At 37.5% G+C, this 24,879-nt stretch overlaps 1 protein-coding gene across 1 annotated transcript in view; it reads left to right on the top strand.

Annotated features, from left to right (window-relative positions):
- brinp3a.1 (bone morphogenetic protein/retinoic acid inducible neural-specific 3a, tandem duplicate 1) overlaps positions 1-24,879 on the top strand; it is a 171,328-nt gene that overhangs the window by 111,255 nt on the left and 35,194 nt on the right. The window contains exon 5 of the mRNA XM_039735649.1: positions 18,988-19,093. Within this exon, the coding sequence (XP_039591583.1) occupies positions 18,988-19,093 (106 nt within the window). The remainder of the gene's footprint in view (positions 1-18,987; positions 19,094-24,879) is intronic.

Consider the following 24,879-nt stretch of genomic DNA (forward strand, 5'->3'; position numbering starts at 1 on the left):
AATGGATTGACTGGCTCTCTCTGGCTGCCATCTGTTTTTTTATAAGTCACCTATTTTCTAACCTGGAAAAGTTTTACGTAAAAAACTTATGATAAAATGTTCAAAGAAGTGAACGTCACGTTCGTAATTAAGAATCGTGAATAAGATACAAAGAACTTCACTGTAATGAGGTTTTTGTTAATGAGGAAATTAGCCAGGATGAAAAAAAAAATTATTTAAAACGTAGTTTGTTCTTACGGAGTTTGACCTGTATAAGCTATTATTAAAAATTTATTGGTAATTTTGTTGCTTAGTAAAGAGTTATTATTTTATTTAAATTAAGTTTTCTCTGGAATTCTTGCTCTGTGGAGTTTGTTTTTTCTCTTGACAATTGCTAGTTGCCTTTGACTTTGCATTTTTATACATATTACTAATATTCAGCTTTATTTATTCATTTTCATTTCACTTTTCTAGATTGTATATATATTTACGTTGACATACAGCATAAAGAGACTGATATTTCTGTATGTATTAAGTGCACACATAATTCATCATGTCCTTTCATTTTCTAACCTGCTTAGTTTAGACCAGGATAACGTGGCATAGCATAGGGCGTAAGGCACAAACAAGGATGAAGGATGAACACACTCACACACAAGGGCCAAAGTCGAGTCACCAGATCACCTAACATGCATGTCTTTGGAAAGTGGGAGGAAACCCATGCAGAAACAGCGAGACCACTACGCAAGGAGAACCCAGGATGTGATCTCTGGACGTCTTACTGCAAGGGAGCAGCAGTACCACTACACCATCATGCCACCCTATAATTCATCATTTCTAATTGTATGCTCTGCACGTACAATGCCATAAATAGGGAAAATTTTGTGAGTCAAGTTTTCAATGGATTTACATGTTTTAGGCATCCCTGACCAGAACTGTACCAATTTGGAGTAATGAGTGTCAGTGTGTTTCTCTGTGTGTCGGAAATGAAGTCTGTGAGCACACAATAATATACTGTCAAGCTTGTTTCACAAGGTTGCACAGGGGAGATCAGGAGGCTTTCCAATGAGTAGAAACTTTATTGCTTTCCAGGCAGATACAAACACAAGACTCTTTCAGAAGTGATCTGGCCACCCAAGGATCAGCTGACAAACTTGATGCCTCGGCTCTGACTCCTGGTCAAAAGAACACAAAGTCTTCTTCATCAAAGGGGTACAGCAGCTCAGAAGCAGTGACTGGAGCAGAGAGAGAGTCTATGGGAAGAGAGACAGGAGAGTGAGACGTCTGATGTTCAAAGCCCAGCGTAAGGAGCACGTTGTGCAGCAAGCCTGCAGCTGATCTCGCAAAGAGAAGCTGTAAGAGTGTGTTTGTTTCCCACTGAAAAACTGTCGAAGAGGGGGTTTCTGTACGGCGGACGTGTCTCCCTGCGGCAGTGGTCACAATATATGTTAGGACTGCTCTAGTATATGTATTTCTTTATATCTTTCATTCTTTTCATGCTCCCTTTCTATGTTTTTTTTTATGTATTGTTTTATATTTTCTGTCTTTCCAAACCTTCAAAGCCCTCAGGTGTTGTGACCGTTTGGGCCTTTGTTTCCTGAGGGGTATTTAAAGACTTGTGTTCCTTAGCTTCTTTGGTGAGTCGTGAGTTTCTTCTGTTAACTGTGTTCTCTAGATTTTGCTCTTCCTTTTGTTTATGTGAGATTGGTAGACTTCTGACCATTTGCAGTCATGTGAAAAAGTAAGTAAACCCCTTGGAAATTGTTGACTTTTTCAACATACTTGAACAGGCAAACATTAAATCTTCATGCATACAGTGCCTATGGATAAAGATTATATACTTGAATAAAAACACAATGAAAATTTCCTTTTTCAATCATTTTTTTCAATATAAAATAGCAATGGATGTAATGGTCTACAGGGAAAAAAATAAGTCCACTCTTGACCTCAGAAACTGGTATTGCCCACTTTAGCCGAAATGACTTCTTGTAGCTGTTTGGAATAACTGCCCACCAGTCTCTATCATCAACTGAATGAACTTTTCGACTACTCCTCCATGCAAATGTCATTCAACTGCAAGATGTTTGTGAGTCTTTTTGCATGTACTGCCTATTTCAAATCTCCCTACAACATTTCAAACAGATTAAATTCAAGGCTTTGACAAGGCCAGTCCACAATCCTTCATTTCTTCTTTTTTTTTGAGTCACTCCTCGGTGGATTTGCTAGCATGCTTTAGATCATATATTTTTTTAACTATTTCAGAGCGGATGTCGACTTTTATCAAAAGGAGAGTTTGACAGTGGTAATCAACTGTAAACTTTGAAAATACCCACCATTTAGTTGGACTCTCCTTGCTACTTTCATTGGTTTGACCAAGGTTCCGTGTGGTTTTGTGTGTGTAGTGAGGAGCAAACAACATCAAAAATCGGCATTTGGCGTGAGATCGAAACGAACATGTAAAGCAAAATACGCCATATATAACGCTTTGCATATTATCACTGAATTGGACCCTGACTTGATGGACTTCGATTTTGATACAAGTTATCGAAAACGAATGGGAGGTACCAGCATCAGCTAATCGATCCCCAGCTGATCATGGTGTGCAACAGGTTTCTGTAGCTGACACGCCTACTGCAATGTTCACCTGAGAGGACCGACACTTATAATGACTATAAAGAGGTACAAACCGGATTACGATTTACTGCGACCGTGACCACGCTGCCGCCCCATGATGACAGCCTGACAGCCAGCCCGCTGCACTTTCCTGGTGAACTGGTGACCGCAGCACGCAGCAACAGATGTTTTATGTTGATTTTTGTGTGAAACCATTGCTTTGTGTGCTTTTCAGAACATGGTGTTTTTTGGAAAAAATATTCACCCCTCAAAGAGTTAAAGGTCCTGTTCCAGTTCAACTTCAGCTTTCGTACAGAGGCTCCTCACATTCTCTTCAAGCACACTTTGATATGATGCAGAATTCATTGCTGACTTGATGACTGCCAGCTGCCCAGGCCCTGAAGCAGCATAGCAACTCCAAATGATAATATTTCCACCAACCTGTTTCAAAATTGGTATGAGGTTCTTCTCCTGAAATGTTTTTTTTTTGGTTTATGCCAAACATGTCCACTGATAGTGCAGTCAGACATCGCTATCTTTGATTCTTCTGTCCAGAACACAATGTTCCAGAAGGCCTGGTCTTGGTCTCAATCTTTAATGGCAAACTGTAGTCTTACTCTAATGTTCTTTTCATACAGCAGAGATGTTGGTCTCCGCACACCTTGCATGCAGGTCAAATATGTGCAATCTCTTTTTGATTTTAGATGTGTGCATTTTGATCCCAACTTTTGCAAATGTTACCTGCCAATCTTGCAGTGAAAGATTGTTTTTTTTAGAGACTATTTTACAATGAATCAGTCAGCTCTTGGGCTGAATGTTCTGGGCCAACCATTCCTGGAGAAATTTGCTATCGTTTGAAACCGACACGACTTGTACATGATTTTCCTTCTAGTGAAATGATTCATTTCAAATAATTTAGTGATCTTTTTAAATCCCTTGCCACTCCTTGACATCCTTTTGATCCTGGCAAGATGACACCACGCACATTAGCAGTAAAGGCAACAGCCCACCAGACCCTCGATTTCTGTGATTTCAACGAGACAGGTTCTTCCCGCATTCTCCACAAAGAGGTTCTAATCATAACCGGATTCTAATTTAATGGATTTGAAGTGGTGATGAACAAAGGAGTGTACTAACTTTTTTCATGCGACAAGTCTGCATTATTGTTAATTTAGATTAAAAGAATGACCACATCATGTCAATTTTATGTGTTCTTTGTTCAAGTAGATCACATTTCTTAGTATACACTGCTTGCCTGAAGATCTATTTTCCTCTTTGAATATGTTGAAAAAATCAACAATTTCCATGGGGTGTACTTACTTTTGCACACGACTGTAGGTTTTAGATTCTCTTGGCATTGACTTTTGTCTTGTTATTAGGATTTTTAAATTAACAGATTTCAGATTTTTCACCATATTGTTAATTCAGTTCATGTTTTATATTATTTCAGGCTGAGGAGTTTTTCAGTTAATATTACTTATTTAGCTACTTCTTTATATTCAGTTTTAGTATTCGATTACTTATATTTTCTGCATAATTTTGGCTGTGGTATACTGTCATTGCATTTATAAGTTGTAAACTTATAAATGAGAACAATGACATATGAATGTAAAATAAGCACACTATGTAACTTTTTCTATTTGAAAGTCTTGGTGGTGATAAATGAATAGAAAGGAACAATTCATGGCAACAAATGGAAATGTAGAATAATGCATTGAAAAGAGTATTTGGTAGCCTGGAGGCAGAAACTGCCACTCTGGGATCAGGTGCAAGGTAGGAACCAGCCCTCTACCAGATGTCACTTTGTCATACAGCATGTACTCATGCACAAACTTGACACTTACATCTGAAAAAAGATGGCTCATGCCATGTACCACTGACAAAAAAAAGAAACTTTGTAGTTGTAATTGATCAAAAACAAAAAAGCCTGTCTTATAAAATGAAATCCTTGTTTAATTAGGTCAAACCCAAACCATATATTTCTTCCAGGGTTTTAAGAGCTTGATAGGTTTAAGATATTCTGTATGTCAAAGGTGAGTGGGTGGGATGACTGGCAACGCTTAATGGCTCCATTGGAAGTGACTGTGCATTTATACATGGCATGACCTGTAATGGACCACGCTTAGTGCGATCGTATCAGTCTCTAGCTGCCTATGACTCAGTTAAATGGATTAATGAATGCAGCTTTTAACTCCTTTTATGTAAGAATTTCTTTATTTGTACAAATTATTTACTAACACTACTACTGCAAAAGGTTTGTTTCTGCCTTGCAATTAGTGCTGCAAGGCTATGATCTGGCCTCCTGAAAGCATGAATTGGATTAAATGGGCATAAGGAAGTTACATTAGTTGAAGTTTACATTTATTTCCATTTGTCTATACAGAATAAGCATCCCTAGTCCAAAATTCCAAACTCCAAAATGTTCCAAAAGTCAAAACATTTTGAGCACCGACATGCTGCCACAAGTGGAAAATGTCATACCTGACGTCACCTCCCTATGTGAGGTTCAACAACGTTCTCTCTAATTTTTCTATTTTACTGATAAGCACATGTGAATAACACATGAGCTGGTACTTACAGTTTACAACCAATTTCTTCATTCCTCTTTTGAATTTTGAGAGGTACAAAGCACCACCATGAAGTATCAAGTGCTGCAAGACACCAACACACAAATGACAAGCAGTTGGTGGTAGGGTGTTCCTGGGGGGAGATTTGGGAGCCATTGGTCCATTACCAAGAGGTGAAAGGTGCAATCACAAATGCGCGTGTTTACGTATATGTCAATATTCCAAAATCCAAATTTATTTGAAATACTTCTGGTCAAGGGTATTTTGGACTAAGGATGTTCAACCTGTAATACAATGAGAATCTTACTTGTATGTCTCCCGCAGAATAGTGATAATAGTGCAATACCAGCAGCAGATTATTAATGCAACGTTAAATGACAGAAACACACATTTTAGATTAAATCTGAGTGCTAATGGTCCTAAACGGAAGAGAGAACAATGGCGGTGCAAGATGTTTGCCTTTCTGGGGAGTGTGTTATATAATGTCTTACAGAGAAAGCAGCTGTGCGACTAAAATATTATAAACTAATAACAATTACACTTTCAGAAGTTATTAAAGATAATGAATGTATCCGACAGGGGCACATGATCCCTGAGAATGTGTTGCTTTAGAATTGCAATTATACTTTAAACTTTTACATATCCATTCTCAGCAACCACTGCAGAGATATTAAGTCAAGTGAAACATGGTACAAAAGAAACAATATATTTAACTTGCTTTAAAATGCAGCTTTCACTCCTAATACATTGCAAAATTTGTATACTATACAGAATAAGCAGAAAAATTAAGAAGGAGCAGAGAAAAAATAAGTCTTTTGAAACAATTATCACAAAGTGTAACTTGTGTTCGTTTGATAATCCAATATATACTGTATTTAATGTAGTGTAAGGTTTCTAAATTATTTTAGGACTCACTCCAATGGAATGACATGCCGAAGAGTGTCCCGAAGCACGATCGGCATGTCTGTGGAAGATAGCTTATCCATTGCAAGCGGTACAGTGGCTCACCGTGAAATCAAATCTGAGTCGATCACAGTTGCACTATAAGCGCCGTAGTCAATGAGTGATGCAAGGAACATTATAAATGCAGGAAACAGTATTACTTGGCCACTAACCAGGGGGGTATTGTTCGTACGTGGATTACTCACTTAGCCAGATGTAATTGTTGACAATTTGGCATGATCCTGGATCTGTTGGTTTTTCAAAACTCTTGCTGGAAGTGTTGTCATAGCAACACATCCTAATCCTCAAACCGGCTCGGAGCAGGTTTGTTCTATGTAAACAAGGATTCGCTCACACGCGTAATCAGTGACGGTGCGTGGAATTCATCCAGTCATGGCTTCGCCATTCATGAATGAGCGACCAATTGATATTGGTGCGCAAATTATACGAAGAGAATTTCATATAGAGAGGGTTTTGCGCGATCGGCAAGATCCTTTATTGCTCCCAGAGGAAATTCTTTTCGAAAGATACCACTTTAGCCAAAGGGGAATATTGTACCTCAAAGATTTATTAGCTCCTTATATTCGAAGTCAAACTCGGCGAAGTCGGTCTCTCACAACCACACAGACAGTATGCATTGCTTTGAGGTTTCTTGCAAGAGGTACTTTTTTATATACTGTAGGCGATGGGGAACATCTTTCGAAAAGTGCAGTTTGCCAGGCAATTCGTAAAGTCTCTTTGGCTCTGAAACATTTCCTTCGGGTTTTCATAGTGTTTCCTGGACACCTGCGTGTGCAGACCATAAAAGAGGTGTTTCATGCCGTTGCAGGTAGGTAATACACAGGAACAAACACCCACAGTTCCATAAAGAATCTCACAATTAGCCTAAGATTCTCATTACCTAGGATTGCCAAATGTGATTGGGGCACTGGATTGTACGCAGATCCGAATAAAGGCCCCATCAGGTCCAAATGAGCCAGATTACGTGAACAGAAAAGGCTTCCACAGTATTAACATGCAGGTAATGTCACTTTTTGAAAGAGTTGAAAATAGCCAATAGGTATGTTGACAGTAAAATTTTTGACCTACATGCTATCAATTCTCAGATTATCTGTGATGCATCCTACCTTGTATCAAATGTGGAGGCTAAATGACCAGGGTCTGTTCATGACTCTAGAATTTTTAAGGAGTCACACCTGTATCGGACATTTGAACAAGGTAATAATCTAATTATTAATCATGGTGATGTGTGTATTGTATTCACAATTTTTACATATTCCACAGGTCATCATGATGGAATCCTGCTTGGGGACAGGGGATATGCCTGTAGGAATTTTCTAATGACTCCGTTTCCTGACCCCAACACTGGGCCACAAACTCGATATAATGCAGCTCTGTCTAGGACAAGGGCACAAATTGAAATGACCTTTGGCCACCTGAAGGAGAGATTTCAATGTCTAAAAAGGCTGAGGGTTGCACCTGACAGAGCGTGTGACATAATTGTTGCATGCTCTGTCTTACACAACATAGCGACCATCAGAAAAGAGAGAGTCCTTGAGGTTTTGGTGCAGTCTGATGATGACCTTGACCCAGTACACCTTGAGCAAACCAGTGGCAGAGCTGCCAGAGACAGAATTGTGGCCCAACATTTTCAATGAAAAAGACAACAGTAGTTTCACACAAAACTGATTTATTATATATTACGGACCTTCAGCCTGTAAGGAGGATAACATAAATTAAGGATACACTCACGCATGCACATCATGGGAAAGAGAAGAGAATTTTGTTACCAGTTGTTTTTCTAGTATTTTTATCTGCAACTTCATTTTGGTTGTCTTCAGTTCATGAAGTTCCATGTCTTAATGTATTTTCCTCATTTTTAGTTCCCTGTACGTGACTTTCTGCTGAAGATATCTCTTGTATAGAGCCCTCACATTTTTTTTTTTTAAATACACAATTATAAATGCCTTTTCCTCTACAGTGGTGTGAAAAAATATTTGTCCCCTTCCTGATTTCTTATTCTTTTGCATGTTTGTCACACAAAATGTTTCTTATCATCAAACACATTTAACCATTAGTCAAATATTACACAAGTAAACACAAAATGCAGTTTTTAAATGATGGTTTTTATTATTTAGGGAGAAAAAAATCCAAACCTACATGGCCCTTTGTGAAAAAGTAATTGCCCCCTGAACCTAATAACTGGTTGGGCCACCCTTAGCAGCAATAACTGCAATCAAGCGTTTGCCATAACTTGCAATGAGTCTTTTACAGAGCTCTGGAGGAATTTTGGCCCACTCATCTTTGCAGAATTGTTGTAATTCAGCTTTATTTGAGGGTTTTCTAGCATGAACCGCCTTTTTAAGGTCATGCCATAGCATCTCAATTGGATTCAGGTCAGGACCTTGACTAGACCACTCCAAAGTTTTCATTTTGTTTTTCTTCAGCCATTCAGAGGTGGATTTGCTGGTGTGTTTTGGGTCATTGTCCTGTTGCAGCACCCAAGATCGCTTCAGCTTGAGTTGACGAACAGATGGCTGGACATTCTCCTTCAGGATTTTTTGGTAGACAGTAATATTCATGGTTCCATCTATCACAGCAAGCCTTCCAGGTCCTGAAGCAGCAAAACAACCCCAGACCATCACACTACCACCACCATATTTTACTGTTGGTATGATGTTCTTTTCTGAAATGCTGTGTTCCTTTTACGCCAGATATAACGGGACATTTGCCTTCCAAAAAGTTCAACTTTTGTCTCATCAGTCCACAAGGTATTTCCCCCAAAGTCTTGGCAATCATTGAGATGTTTCTTAGCAAAATTGAGATGAGCCCTAATGTTCTTTTTGCTTAACAGTGGTTTGCGTCTTAGAAATCTGCCATGCAGGCCGTTTTTGCCCAGTCTCTTTTTTATGGTGGAGTTGTGAACACTGACCATAATTGAGGCAAGTGAGGCCTGCAGTTCTTTAGACGTTGTCCTGGGGTCTTTTGTGACCTCTCGGATGAGTTGTCTCTGCGCTCTTGGGGTAATTTTGGTCGGCCGGCCACTCCTGGGAAGGTTCACCACTGTTCCATGTTTTTGCCATTTGTGGATAATGGCTCTCACTGTGGTTCGCTGGAGTCCCAAAGCTTTAGAAATGGCTTTAATATTATTATCATTGGATGCAGAAAAAGCTTTCGACATGATTGAATGGAAATACCTTTTTACTATTTTGGAGAAGTTTGGGTTTGGCCCGAACATTTGTGCATGGATTAAATTACTGTATACTAACCCAGAAGCTTCAGTTTGCATCAATAACATTTGCTCAGACTACTTTAAACTAGAACGTGGCACAAGACAAGGATGCCCTTTGTCACCACTGCTGTTTGCAATTGCCATTGAACCACTGGCAATACATTGTCGAAATACTGATCAGATAAAGGGGATTAGCAGAGAAGGACTGGAACAGAAAATCTCATTATATGCAGATGACATGGTACTGTATATATCGGACCCAGAAAATTCTCTGCCTGCAGTCTTAGCAGCACTCACAGAATTTCAAAAGCTCTCTGGTCTCAGAATTAATCTGAATAAAAGTGTACTCTTTCCGGTGAATTCGCAAGCATATAATATTAGATTAGACACCCTTCCTTTTATCATTGCAGAACAGTTTAAATACCTCAGGGTAAACATCACAAGTAAACATAAAGTTCTATATCAACAAAATTTGTCGTCTGCATGGAAAAAATTAAACAAGACTTGCATAGATGGTCAACCCTTCATCTCACACTAGCTGGAAGAATTAACACTGTTAAGATGAATATTCTTCCTAAGCTCCTTTTTATTTCAAAACATACCAATATACATTAATAAATCGTTCTTTAAGCAATTAGATTCAACAATAACCTCATTTATTTGGAATTCTAAACATCCACGCATCAAAAGAGCGACCCTACAAAGACAAAAGGCAGAAGGTGGCATGGCTCTACCTAACTTCCAGTTTTATTACTGGGGCAAATATACAGGCGATAAGAACCTGGACACAAATAGAAGAACATACACAGGCATGGACCGCAATAGAAGTAAAATCCTGCAGTACTTCTTTGTATTCCCTGCTCTGCGCTCCAATAAACACACGTTATCGGCAATACACTAATAACCCAATTGTGCTCCACTCACTTAGAATCTGGAACCAATGTAGAAAGCATTTTAAGACGGAGAAGCTTCTTTCTGTGGCACCCTGCAAAAGAACCACCTCTTTCAACCCTCACAAACATATGCAGTTTTAATATCTGGAAAAATTTGGACTTAACTTGTTAGAGATCTTTATATAGACAACGTCTTTGCATCCTATGAACAATTACAGTCCAAATTTAACATTCCAGCTACAAATTTCTTTCACTATCTTCAAATCAGGAACTTTGTTAAACAGAACCTTCCAGATTTTCCTCATCTTGCACCCTCATCCACGCTGGAAAAAGTATTGCTCAATTTCAAGGAGTTAGACTCCATCTCTACAATATATAAAATCCTTTTACAATCCCTTCCTTTCAAAGATCCAAGAGGACACTGGGAAAATGACCTCTCAATTAATATATCAGAAAAGGAGTGGAAAGTAGCAATGCAGAGAATTCACTCAAGCTCCATATGCAAAGCATACAATTATACAACTCAAAATTATATATCGAGCACATCTGTCTCGACTAAAACTCTCAAAATGTTTCCAGGGCATGATCCAACCTGCGAACGTTGCAACCAAGCCCCAGCCTCACTGGGTCACATGTTCTGGGCCTGCACCAAATTAACATTATTCTGGACAAAAATTTTTAATTACCTCTCAGACAGTCTTGGACTCACAATCCCTCCTAACCCATTAACAGCTGTGTTTGGGGTTCTTCCAGAGGGTCTTAAGGTGGAGAAAGACAAACAAATTGTGATTGCATTCACTACACTGTTGGCACGCAGACTTATTCTGATAAACTGGAAGAACCCAAACTCTCCTCTTTAAGTCAGTGGGAAACCGATGTGTTATACTATTTGAAATTGGAAAAATCAAATACTCAGTTAGAGGATCTGTGCAGACTTTTTCAAAACATGGCAGGATCTAATCAGTAATATTTTGAAATGAGTTTATAAAGCACAGAGAATTTGTTGATTTAGGTATTTTTTACAAGCCTTAAATTTTACACCATTTGGCTTGCTCTCTCTCTCAAGGGTGGGGATCGATCTGTTCTTAGCATAATTCTTTTTTTTGTAAAAACTTGATTACTATGTATTGATTATAATAAAATGAATAAATAAAAAAAAAAAAAAAAAGAAATGGCTTTATAACCTTTACCAGACTGATAGATCTCAATTACTTCTGTTCTCATTTGTTTTTGAATTTCTTTGGATCTTGGCATGATGTCTAGCTTTTGAGGTGCTTTTGGTCTACTTCTCTGTGTCAGGCAGCTTCTATTTAAGTGATTTCTTGATTGAAACAGGTGTGGCAGTAATCAGGCCTGGGGGTGGCTACGGAAATTGAACTCAGGTGTGATACACCACAGTTAGGTTATTTTTAACAAGGGGCAATTACTTTTTCACACAGGGCCATGTAGGTTTGGATTTTTTTTTCTCCCTAAATAATAAAAACCATCATTTAAAAACTGCATTTTGTGTTTACTTGTGTTATATTTGACTAATGGTTAAATGTGTTTGATGATCAGAAACATTTTGTGTGACAAACATGCAAAAGAATAAGAAATCAGGAAGGGGGCAAATAGTTTTTCACACCACTGTATATTGTATACACAGTATATCATTTTGAATAATTTCGTATCAAGTACAACAGATGGCTCAACCAGCCTCACCATCTCCTTTTTTTGATGTGGATGTTCCAAAAGGTACATGTGTGCTGGCTACAGGCTCCTGCAACACAGTTATATCACGATTAGCACATGGGACTGATCAGAGTGGAGTTTGTTCAAATATTTGGAACATTTACCTCTCCTCCTGATGAATAATCAGACACAGTGTCTTCATCAAATATTTGACATTTGTCAATAGCTCGGTGGTCAGACACAGGTTCTAGGGATAGGGCATTCCCTGCAACAAAAAAACAAAATAAAAAGGAGGGCTAAATGGGACATACCTATGGCAGACATTGAGGACAAAATATATGCAATGACCATCCTTTACCTGAAATGAAGTTACCACTGCATCCTGCCACTGGTTCTGAGGAGGAGCTTCCCCCTGGAATGCCCTCAGAAACAGGGCGATGGGCATTTTGCTGGAGATCCAACTCTTCTGCAGGGATTAGGTCTGGACCGCGTGGACCTCCACCTGTTTTTTGCTTGTCTGCCTTCTTCTTATTAACTTTCAAGTTAATGGTTTTTCTATTATATATGATTCTTTAAGTCAACAATTTTTTAATAGTTATATACCAATATTTACCAGTTTGAAGTATATTCTTGTACTTCACTTTAACCTGTTCTCATGTTCTCCTTGTGCTCACGTTTGATCTGGAATTATGACATATTAAATAAATAATAATTAATGTGACACATAGGAAATGAAACGCTGCATTCAGTAAATACAATGCACACTACTTAACGCGTTTAATTTGTCTGCCACTTTTTGCCAGCCGTCTTTTCTAGTTTGGGCTGCTTTTGCAGTGTTACCCCTTGTACATATTAACTCTAGAAATTCTTCATATCCTTCGAGTAACAGGTCCTGCTCCGCTTGTGTGAAAGAATGCACCCGTTGTTTCGTCATTTTCTTGCAGCTTATCAAAGACTTGCTGATCATGTTTTCTAGACTCAATATATATCGGCTTTTCAATCAGCGGGGGCGCGCGCAGTCATCTCAGATGATTAGATCCAGCTAGACTAATTTACTACACCGCTGCATTTGAAAAACCGACCTATCCCGGATGAGTGTCACCAGCATTAACTTATACAAGATGAGGCACCTGATCTAGGATAATTTAAGCGACGTATGGAAAATACCCCCCTGGCCACGACCCTGGCTGATTTGTGTGTCTGTGTATAGGAGAGTGATAGATCCCGCTACAATAAATAACCTTTGCTGTTCCTGTTTCAAGCAGAATAAAGCTGGTTTTGCTAAATTACCGAGACTCAGCCTCGTGTTTTGGGGTGCAAGACAGTGACTCACACATCACAGTAGTTTATTTATTTTTGGGTTTTCTTTCATTGTTTTCCTAATCTTTGCAAACTTGTTTTGCTCTACTTTTTTTAAATTTTCCTGCTTATTCTATATTTTTAATTTATCATCAGTAATCAGTAATATCTTTGAATTGCACTGCTGGTTGTTTGTTTTTTAAAATGTATATGCTGTCGTCGAGTGGGGTAATAACATAGCACAAAATATGAAAATCTAGAATGGGTTGTCCAGTTTAATCTTTGATTTATGAAACAAAAACAGCGTGTTGATGGCACAATCTCAACACAAGTGTCCAGATAGTCTTGGTAGGAGATCTAAAGCCATTCTATCGGCAGGTCTTCTTTAGCTCCACCCTGTGATCAGTTCAGAGATCAGATCAGGTAGCCTGGGATTTATAGGAAGGAATTGGAAGGGCTGGAGTCAGTTGGGCCCTCTTGTCAGAGCCATGGAGAGAAAGAGAGACGACATGGTTAGCAACAGCTTCCCCTCTTGTTCTGGGGTGGTACGACATACCTCTGATGAGCCCGAAAAGTGCACATGTGTGACAATGCATACATACAGCACAACCGAGTGCCATTATGAACAATGCTGCAAATCCTCTATCTGACACAATAACACTGAGGACTTTCAGTCAACAAATTATTAAGTAGAAGTGTGTCAAGAAATGTTATTGGGGTTATTTATAGCAGCAGCAGCAAAATGCCTTCATAATACCTCATTAGGACTGGAATAGCCAAGTGAGAACTTTTCTTTCTTTTAATTCTGTTTTTTGCTTTATATGTGTTTAGACAAAAGTGTATGTATATTTTTATTTACTTAACTTTTTAATCTACCTATTTATCTATTTATTTATTTATTTAAAGAGCTTATATTAAAAGGTAAATAAAGACAAATAAAGTTACACTATCTATCTATCTATCTATGTATCATATAGTGCCTTTCACTTCTATCTATCTATCTATCTATCTATCTATCTATCTATCTATCTATCTATCTATCTATCTATCTATCTATCTATCTATCTATCTATCTATCTATCTATCTATCTATCTATCTATCTATCTATCCTGCCAAAGTGAAGCCATTGTAATAATACACTTATCTTATCCTGACAGGCTTTATACCCCCACTTTCCACTGGCCGATACTAGGTATGGATCAGTATCAATATAGCACAATCATTGAGCTAAGTGCAGGTTATACTGACCGATACTATGTATGGATTAAGCTCTCTAATGCCATTCTGCTGCCTTCTATCCGATTGGAACGTGTGCCAGTTTTAAACACTAACCTTTAGTTATAGCCATTAGGGTATTAGAGGTGCCTAAAAAGAGTTTTCACCCTTTGTTATTTAGAACTTGTATCTGTATGCTAAACATACGTACAAATAATATGCTCACAAATCACAGTATCACATAGATATTGTTTTGGTTACAATGCATAGCACATCAATTAATATTACTGTGTAAAACAGAACAATATACAAAGCATTTTGGATATTATTTTTGATTGATAAATTCAGTAGCACTAAATTAGTAATTCCAGTGTTGAGTCAAAAATTGCAACTTCTTTGTAATTAGCCCTTTTCACAAATTTTGGAAATTATACATCAACAGGTAAATCCACTTCCTGTAAGTTAACCAGCAGTGGATTGCATTTCCTTTCATTTACAAAAATTGGGAGTGGTCTCCCCTCGACTTTCTTGTATACTCAGATATGGGGATGGATATTTGAGGAGTAAACTGCAAGACAATGATTATATTTTTATTTTATGTACATTAAAGAACCATCAACAACAAATGAAATCAAATTAGTAATATATTGAACAATTATTATAAAAGTAAAGTTGAATAAATCGGCCTCTAACGCTGCATGAATAAAAATTTAACACTTCTAGTTAACAGAAATAGCTAAAAAGTTGATAGAATTCTATATTTGGTACTTAATACTTGTATGCAAAATTTGGTTGACCTAAGAGAAAGCGTACTCGAGTTATCGTGTTTACACACACACACAGACATAATTCCAAAAATGGTATTTTCGGACTCAGGGAGGTCTAAAACATCAAGATTCATCCAAATTTCAAAATCAATTTTTGGACGATTATAATACTTTCCCTATACTTAGTATATGAGAAAGTAAAAATCAGTTTAGCAATGAAAAGGTCTTGTTAAAAGGCACTACACAACACAAGCATCAGAAGTGGACAAAAGCTATGCATTTTTTGTGGAGGATTTTTTTTTTATTATTGCTAACATTAAGTTTATAAACTTTCTTATGCAAGCTAAACTGCTTTGCTTTATATTTAATGCTGGCTTACTCAGTTGTGATAGATGTCAGTATATTGTAAGATAGAATATTTGAGTTTAATTAGCTGCAATCTTATAAAAATAACTGTGTTTGATCTATGCTGATCTAGTTGCCATTAATTTTCATATTGTTTCAAATGATTTTTTGTGCTCCTTGCATATTAGTAATTAAACTTTTTTCATTAAACATAGAACCATGTGGCACTGGATGTGATTTTAAACTCATAGCTCATATTCTTAGTCAGAAAAAAGATTAATTCCATCACAGCCATGTTGAGTTGTACATTTTGACCGGGAGCAGGTGCTGTTATTTTGAGGCACCCAGTGTCAGCACAGACTCTCGCATTTTAACCCTTGGTAGAACACTAAAGGTGTTCAAGCAAACAAAAAAACATCTTCTTGGACTTTATGTACTCGTCAGATCTGAATTGCCAGCTACAAGCATGCATGCTGTCACAACATCTAACAAATTGTCGTGTTTCACCTCTTTTGATGGCTTTCATCCATTTTCTTCTTTGGGTTTCGTCAGTTGGAAAATATCGAAAAATCAGGATGGTTTTGTTTAGCTTGTTTTCTGACTCTTGGTAACCAGAAGAGGTTTACCCATCGATGGTCCCTCCCAGTGAAAAACATATGATATAGTGTGAAGAAGGCTAATAAGGGGATGAGTTATTAGGAGTCAAAATGGACCTTCCTGTTTACACGTTAGCTGAATGGATTACTCAAATGGTTAATTGTACAATTTTTATATAAACAAGCCTTTTAAACCTTTAACGTTTGTCAACATTCAACCAAGAGTGTTTTTAATTATACTTATATAACAGTTCTGTATTTTCAATATTGCAGACAGGAAACAGATATTTTTAATATAAAATAGTATATGACACTATGTAAATTCTCTACTGGAAAACACACAACCTGCAAGAATCTTCCAAGATGAGGATTTTGTGAGTGGTGGTCTAGGGCTGGAGGTGGGAAATGCCTTCAATTAACAGTGTGGACAGTAAGTTTGGATGAATGTAAACAGCCATCAGTCCCATCCATTTTTCTTCAAGCCGGCTTAAACAAGTTTAGAGTTAGAGGGGCTGCAGTCCATCCTGGTAACATAAGACACATCAGTCTAGCCCTGTTGTTCTCAAACTGTGGGGCTGGCCCCCCTAGGGGGGCATGAAGTAACAAAAACGGGGGTGCGAAGATGTGAAAAAAAGGAAACAAGAATCGAAAATATGAAAAATAAATCTATTGAAACCAAAACAAATTAACTTAAATTACTACTAGAAAAATAAATATAGAGCTAGATAAATGTCGATAAAAGTTAAGTAGGTATAATAAAATATGCATCTATGATATATCATTAATTAAAAAAGAACACATTGGTATTAGTGGGCTCCTTTCAAAAGAACGTTAGGGGGACGCGATTAAAACTGTTATGAAAACTCGGGTCGCAAATACTTAAACGTTGAGAAACGCTACTCTAGCCAACGCTCGAAGGCGTACCAGGTATAAACAGCTAAGTCTAATTATTTACATATGAATTATTTCTACGTTGTGTTTGATGTATTTGAACAACTCTATATCCTCTTATGTGATAGTTCTGAATTTAGTGAGTCATTTCATCTATTCTTGAAATTTGCCTTGAGAATTGTTGGTGAGCTGCACTGTTCAAGACCAAAGTATAGGTGTCCCAAAAATCACTATACACTTTTAATAAATTCCTAAAAATTACATAAGAAACTGAGTTTATTAATATTTCTAGCATCAACAAAGGAGTCAACACAGTTTTCCTTGCTAGGCTTGCCATCACGTTCTAATGCTTTGAAGACTAGTCGTATACCTCCACATGAGCGCCTCCATTTTGGACAACTTTCAGCCTCCTTCGGACGTAAGCCTCTCCGACATTTTGCAGCATCTCTTCACCGAGCTCGCTGCAGGCCGTGCGGATTCTTTCCTCAAACTGTGACAGGTTATGGGGCTTAATGGCACACACCTTGCTGTTGATATAGCCCCACAAAAAAAGTCACAAGGTGTAAGGTAGAAAAAAGGAAGAGTACTGTGACTTTTGGGACACCTTGTAGTTTGTACCATTGTGTGTACAGTATTTCTGAATTGGCCAGATTAGATTGGCCATCTAGAAGAGGATTACTTGTGTTCTGTTTTGTGTGGTGTATTTACCCCACTTTTTCACAACTATTGCATGCCCAACCTACCTGGAAAAGGGGGGGGGGGTCTCTTTCTGAATTCCCTTTCACAAGATTTCTTCCATTTTTTTTCCTCCTACAGCATTTTCGCGGGAGTTTTTTTTTTCTTGTCTTCTTAGAGAGTGAAGGCTGGAGGGCAGTCAAAAATGGGGCTGTTTAAGGCCCTTTGAGACATTCCTTGGTGGTTTTGGGCTATGCAAGAAATAAATTGTTGTTCTTCTGTTTATCATAATTTACTGATTAAAAAGAAAAAAAAAGATAAAGATTACATTTTTTAGTCATGTGTACACAACGAAGCGTAATATGCCTTCTCAGTTGCATCCAGTAACAGACAGAAGTAAAATACAACAAAAAAGTTGTAAATTCCAAAATTCATTTACATCATTTGAAAAACAGATTTTTCTTTCTTTTGTTAAAGCTACTTCTAGCAATTTGATAATACGTTTAACCTAAAATGGGTACAAAGTACATCAGAAAGACACTATACAGTACTTCTGCAATTTTAAAAGTCGTATGGCACTGGAGACAAAAGGAATTCCTGGAGTGATCTGTGTGGGTCTCTAAAGCGACTATCCTCCCTGATTTACTGAAATTAAGTTCATCAGCCCCGATCACTTTAGCTGCATGTTTGGTAATCTGCTGCCATTTTCTTCAATTTTGGTTTGTCAGACCACTAAAGCAGACAGTGAAGCTCAAAGCGATGACAGACTGAATCACACTGCGGTAAAAGGACAACATGAGGTCCTTGTCCACTTTGAAATGTTCAAGTTTACGGACACACAACTTTCTGAAAATCATTAAAGAAAGTGTATCTTTTTTCATTTTGTTTTCCCTTGTTATGTATTGATATATTGAACGTAATAAAGCCAAACACTTATTCTGTTTTAGTTTCAGAACTTTAAAAAAATGTTGAAATATTGATCACACATAGATCTTAAAAAGAGAACAGGATGTAATAGACATAAGTATTAAAAAGGGCAAAATAAAGCAAGTGCAGTTTCTGAAAATGGCAGTTCTTTTAAGTTTTTAATGGCACATAGTTAACAAGAGAGATATAACATTTTTAAAAAAAATATATTGTTATTATTGTTATTAGTATATAGCAGGTTGGATAATGGAGGGATGGATAGAATAATGTCATATTTTAAAATATGTTTTTCTTGATTGTTTATTGAAACTGTTACTGTTGCTGTTACTTCTAGTTTTTTATTAGTTGTTTTTTTTTGTTTCCCTGTTTCCCAGGTAACTGAAACTAGAACTGGTCCTCTTGGATGCAGTAACTATGACAACCTGGATTCTGTCAGTTCTGTTCTGGTTCAGAGTCCTGAGAACAAAATTAATCTACAAGGTAGAGTACGGAAGCATTTGAACAAATTCCTTTTATTTGTATTGCAATACAGTTGCATTCTGTGTCTCTGGAATACTTTTAGCAAAACAGGAAAAAAAAGCTAGAATCTCAAAGCATAAATCCATTCATAATACAAATGAATCCTAACTTGGTTACCTTCAGAACAAGTCATTAAAAAAATAAAACTTTATACAGTGTATACCTGTATTCCATTTGCTGTATTTCTGGAATGTCATGCATTTATTCAGAAGGGCACAGTGGTGAGTCCTGATGCTTCATGGCTCGGGGAGTCTTCATTTGGTGCTCAGCCTGTGCCAGCATCTGTGTAGAGTGTGGAGTTTGAACATCTTCCCTGAGTCACTAATGTTCAACTGGGTGCTGCATTTCCAAAAACACATTCAGGTTTAAATTGACCCAGTGTGAGATGGAATGTCCTCTAAAATAAACTGAAAATTCAAAACTGTATAAAGTGTTTTGAATTGTATACCTGCTAAGATAACTTAATGTGTCACAATGCTGCTACCTCTCATCTTCAAAAGGATGGCTATAAAATGCAGTCGTCTCTTTTAGCATCAGCATGATATTTCTTCTGTTTTTCTTTTTTTTTTTTTTAGGTTTTTCCAGTATCCCAGACATTTATGTTAATTTAATGATAGGGTATACTTGAAAATAGAACAATGTTGAGTGAATGTGGGCATGTAAACGAGTGTGCCCTACAATGTACTGGCACCAAGCCATGGTTGTCCTGTCAGGTCAGTTTTATTTATGAAGCACATCTGAAACAACAGCAGTTGACCAAAGTGCTGTACAGTTTCCATAAATACACCAATAAATATATAGGTATGGTAAGCAAATTTTGGAAATCTATATACATGTAAATAAACTAAAAACAGTGCTCCTGTGCACTTTTAAAAAGCTAAGACAAAAAGATTTAAAAGTGATGAAAGATGGTGCTGCCCCAATATAAAAGGCTAGACTATTCCAAAGCTTAAGGTGAAGTTAATGTAAAGGGACCAAACCCTCTAAGGTTAAGTCTAGACCTCAGCATGACCAGTAACTTCTGGTCAGAGGCCCTAAGTGAGTGTGAGGGAGAGTAAGGATGTAAGAGGTCAGTAAAATAAGAGAGGATTAAACCAATCAGAGACTTAAAAAGAAATAGTATGCTTTAAAATTTAATTCTGTAGAGAACAGGGGCCAGTGAAGAGAAGCTAAACTTGATGTGATGTGACTACGTTTTCATGTGCTTTTTAGGAGCCTGGCCACAGCATTCTGAAATAGATGAAGATGAACAAAGAATGACCGATCAACTCTGGCATACAGAGAGTTGCAATAGTCATGCCAACAAGAGACAAAAGCATGAATTAGCTTTTGAAACTCATCCGCAGAAAGAAGTCTTTTGATTGTAGCTAATACCCTGAGCTGATAGAAACAGTCAATTATAATGGAGTTCAGTTGTTTATTAAATTTAAGGGCATTATCAAAAATCCCAAAAAGTATACAGCAGGTTGTCAGAGGGCCAAGGTTACTTGTAGGAGAACAAGTAAGATCAGAAGATCTGAAACACACAATCTCTGTTTGTAAACTAACATATGAAACACATAAACTAAGAAAATTTAGTGACATCCACATTTTACTGGGTTTAAGAGAATTTGTTTCAGTGGAAGATATATCTGTGTATCATCTGCATAGCAATGAAAAGAAATGTTATGCTTTTTAAAAATGGATCCTAAGTGATTGGTTATCGACTTGTGTCCAGTTTTGTCATGATATGCTCCTCATATTGGATTAAATGATTACACTAAAAGTATGAATTGCTTAATTTCATGTTTCACACCATTTTCACTTCTACTCCAAAGCAAACAATTAAGTATTAAAGTGATTAATTCAGACGATGATATAAGGGACCATAATAATGAAGTTTAGCTTCACTTTGCATCTCACATAGATTCATTTACACCTGTACTGTGTGTGTCATACATAATCTGTTTCAGTTACAAAAAGTACATAGCGAATAGTGAGAAAATATTGATCTGGTCAATAAAACATCTGGATGGTCCTTTCAGGAAAAAGGAATCAATAGGTTTGGAAATTTCTTGTATGGCAGAATGAGCAGCACTTCGAAGTTATAGAATTAATTAATGTGTTCCCTTAAAAGCAAGAATTGGCTTCTAATTAAGAATACAGTTGAAAGGAGAATGGTGACCCTCTAGGAATTCAGTTTGAGACCCTGAGTAGTGATGAGTGAAATGATTCATGCAAAATAATTTGCAGCGATACTTGTGTTTAGTTTTGTAAAATAACTTATGTAATAAATTCAGTTTCTCTCTGAGCGAAATTCGTGCCATTCACACAAGAAAATACGTAAGATATTTAGTTCCTAACTAGAAACATCTTCATGCATTCAAAATGACTGACTCTTGTCACCTGAAGACATTTTGTTAAACAGTCAGCTGTGTGTTGGGTTTGCTCTAGCACGATAACTTTGGTAATTATGATGACAATCTTGGCAAACACAATCCTAACAATGCATCAGAAACAGAACTGAAGCTTGAAGCTCAACGGCACATTAAGGGTTCCTCTTCTTAATCGGGTGTAACACAACAGACATATCACGATAAAGACTTGGAGTATCACCCTCGTCTAATTGAAGTGAAATAATCACTAAAGAAACATGCAAAAATCATGGAAAACGTCTTCCCAGATGTGAGTTCCCAAAGGAATTATCTCAAGATGGTGGATCTTCTTGTCTTAAGTCCTTCCGGCTGAAAGTGATGTCAGAGGTTTTACAGCTGACAATCAGAGGGAGGAAGAAAAGAGGCATCAGGAAACAGCGCCCACCCCTGGACCAGCGGGTAATTACAATCACCTAAGTCCTTAAGCTGTCCCCTGTGACCATGTGCCAGACATGGGATAACAGGGTTAAGGGGGTTTGGCATCAGCCGCTCTCCATGTGCTGTTTTCCTAAGGAGAAAACCAGTAATGTGCACCATGGTGCATTCTGGTGGGTTTTCCTCCTAGCATACCTCCCATGTAGCTCTAATTTGTGCAGACTCTTTCTATTGATAGACTGATGCAGTTTGACTTCAGCAGGTAAAAGCACTACCTGTAAGCCCTAAGATGAAATTCTGTTTTTTAGAGACTTCTTCTTGTTTTTGGGAAGCTTGTTTTGGAGAAGTTGCCAGTTGTTTGAAATCTTCTCTACTCGTACATAATCTTCCAGATAGTGGAATGGTTGACTTCCATTTATTTGGAGATCTTTTGAAATCTCTTTACAGACTCATAGGTCTCTATAGCCTTCTTTCTGAAAGCTTTCTGAAGCTCTTTTGATCTCACCCTGGTGATGACATACGCCCTTAATGTCCAAGATCCTCCCTAATGATGTTCTAATCGTTGGTGCTCCTGATTCTGATTTTAGATATTTTAGGTAGAGATAATTGATGGGATGGACTTACTTTTTCCACATGCAAAATCTGCATTTATGTTTATTTAAATGACACAATGGAATACAAAATGTAAATGTGGCACAATGTTTGTTATTTTACATCACCTTTATCTCCAGATGCCATTTAAATGAAGATCAAATCTTGATATGCCCATGTACAGTATGTTAGAAAAGGAAAAACATTTCAGGAAGTGTACTTACTTTTTCACATGACTGTAAAATGTTATCAAAATATAATCGTTTTTCTCACCTTTGTGATCGTCTTATTAGAGCTTTAGCTTATGATGACATGTGATGTTTAGGATGATTTCATTCTGTTTTGGCGTAGAAGGTTCATATTTACTAGATAAAGACTTTTGCCTAATAACTGACTAAAACCAAACATAAAAGGTCATATGTAACCCCACTAATTGATTGAACCACTAGGGTCAAGTGACCATAATGTAATACAATTCTCAGTATTTTGTAAGAGTACAGATGCAAAGACTAAAATTGTTAAGTTGAACTTTAGTAGGGCTAATTTTGAGCAGATGCGACAAAGTCTAAGTAGGATAGACTGGGATAAGCTTTTAAATGTGGAGACAGTCGAGGAGCAGTGGAACAGGTTTAAAAATGTTTTACATGTAATGCAGGACAGATACATACCTAAATTTGGAAGTAATAGGAAACTAAAAAAATCTCCACGATGGATTAATAAAGATTTAAAAAAGAAGTTGCAAAGGAAAAAACTGCTGCATAAGGCATATAAGACTAATGACTGCAAAGAGAACCGTAGCGCGTATGAGAAAATGAGGGCAACCATTAAGAAGGATATCAGAGAGGCTAAAAGACAGTTGGAGAGGAATATAGCAGATAAGGCGAAAGAAGACCCCAAGAGATTCTTTCAGTATTTTAGTAGTAAAAGAACAGTTAAGGAGGAGGTCAAGTTCATCAGGAATAGTAAAGGGAATTAAAAGATACAGACAATGAAATAGCAGATGCCCTAAACTTACATTTTTCTGAGGTGTTTACAAGTGAGCAAGTGGATAACCTCAGAGCAGTAACAAGGACTACTAAGGAGGTACTGAGGGATTTGGAAATTGTAGAGGGAGAAGTGCTGCTCAGATTAAATAAGATGAAATCAAACAAATCACCAGGCCCAGATAATATTTATCCTCGTGTTCTTAAGGAGGCTAGTGAGTACATATATAAACCCTTGACACATATTTTTAGGAAGTCACTGTGCACTGGAGAGATTCCAAAGGACTGGAAAATGGCAAATATCATCCCATTATATAAAAAGGGTGACAGGGCAGATCCAAGCAACTATAGGCCAGTAAGCTTAACAAGCATCACAGGAAAATTAATGGAAGGAATTATTAAGGATAAGATTGAGCAACACATGGCAAGGACAGGAGTTATTCTGAACAGTCAGCATGGGTTCAGAAGAGGGAGGTCGTGTTTTACTAACATGTTGGAATTCTATGAGGAGGCAACAAAAGGATACGATCAAAGTGGAGCTTATGATATTATTTATCTGGACTTTCAGAAAGCATTTGATAAGGTGCCACATGAGAGGTTGGGCATCAAGTTAAAAGAAGTGGGAGTTCAGGGTGATGTTTTTAGATGGGTGCAGAATTGGCTCAGACACAGGAAGCAGAGGGTGATGGTGCGAGGAACCTCATCAGAACTGGCCGATGTTAAGAGTGGTGTTCCACAGGGGTCAGTGCTAGGGCCGCTGCTATTTTTAATATATATAAATGATTTAGATAGGAATATAAGTAACAAGCTGGTTAAGTTTGCAGATGATACCAAGATAGGTGGATTAGCAGATAATTTGGAATCCGTTATATCATTACAGAAGGACTTGGATAGCATACAGGCTTGGGCAGATTTGTGGCAGATGAAATTTAATGTCAGTAAATGTAAAGTATTACACATAGGAAGTAAAAATATTAGGTTTGAATACACAATGGGCGGTCGAAAAATCAAGAGTACACCTTATGAGAAGGATTTAGGAGTCATAGTGGACTCCAAGCTATCAACTTCCAAACAGTGTTCAGAAGCCATTAAGAAGGCTAACAGAATGTTAGGTTATATAGCACGATCTGTGGAGTACAAGTCCAAGGAGGTTCTGCTCAACCTTTATAATGCACTGGTGAGGCCTCATCTTGAGTACTGTGTGCAGTTTTGGTCTCCAGGCTACAAAAAGGACATAGCAGCACTAGAAAAGGTCCAGAGAAGAGCAACTAGGCTGATTCCAGGTCTACAGGGGTTGAATTATGAGGAAAGATTAAAAGAGCTGAGCCTTTACAGTTTAAGCAAAAGAAGATTAAGAGGTGACATGATTGAAGTGTTTAAAATT

The sequence above is a fragment of the Polypterus senegalus genome, chromosome 14, assembly GCF_016835505.1.
Source record: "Polypterus senegalus isolate Bchr_013 chromosome 14, ASM1683550v1, whole genome shotgun sequence".
Classification (NCBI taxonomy): Eukaryota; Metazoa; Chordata; class Cladistia; order Polypteriformes; family Polypteridae; genus Polypterus; species Polypterus senegalus.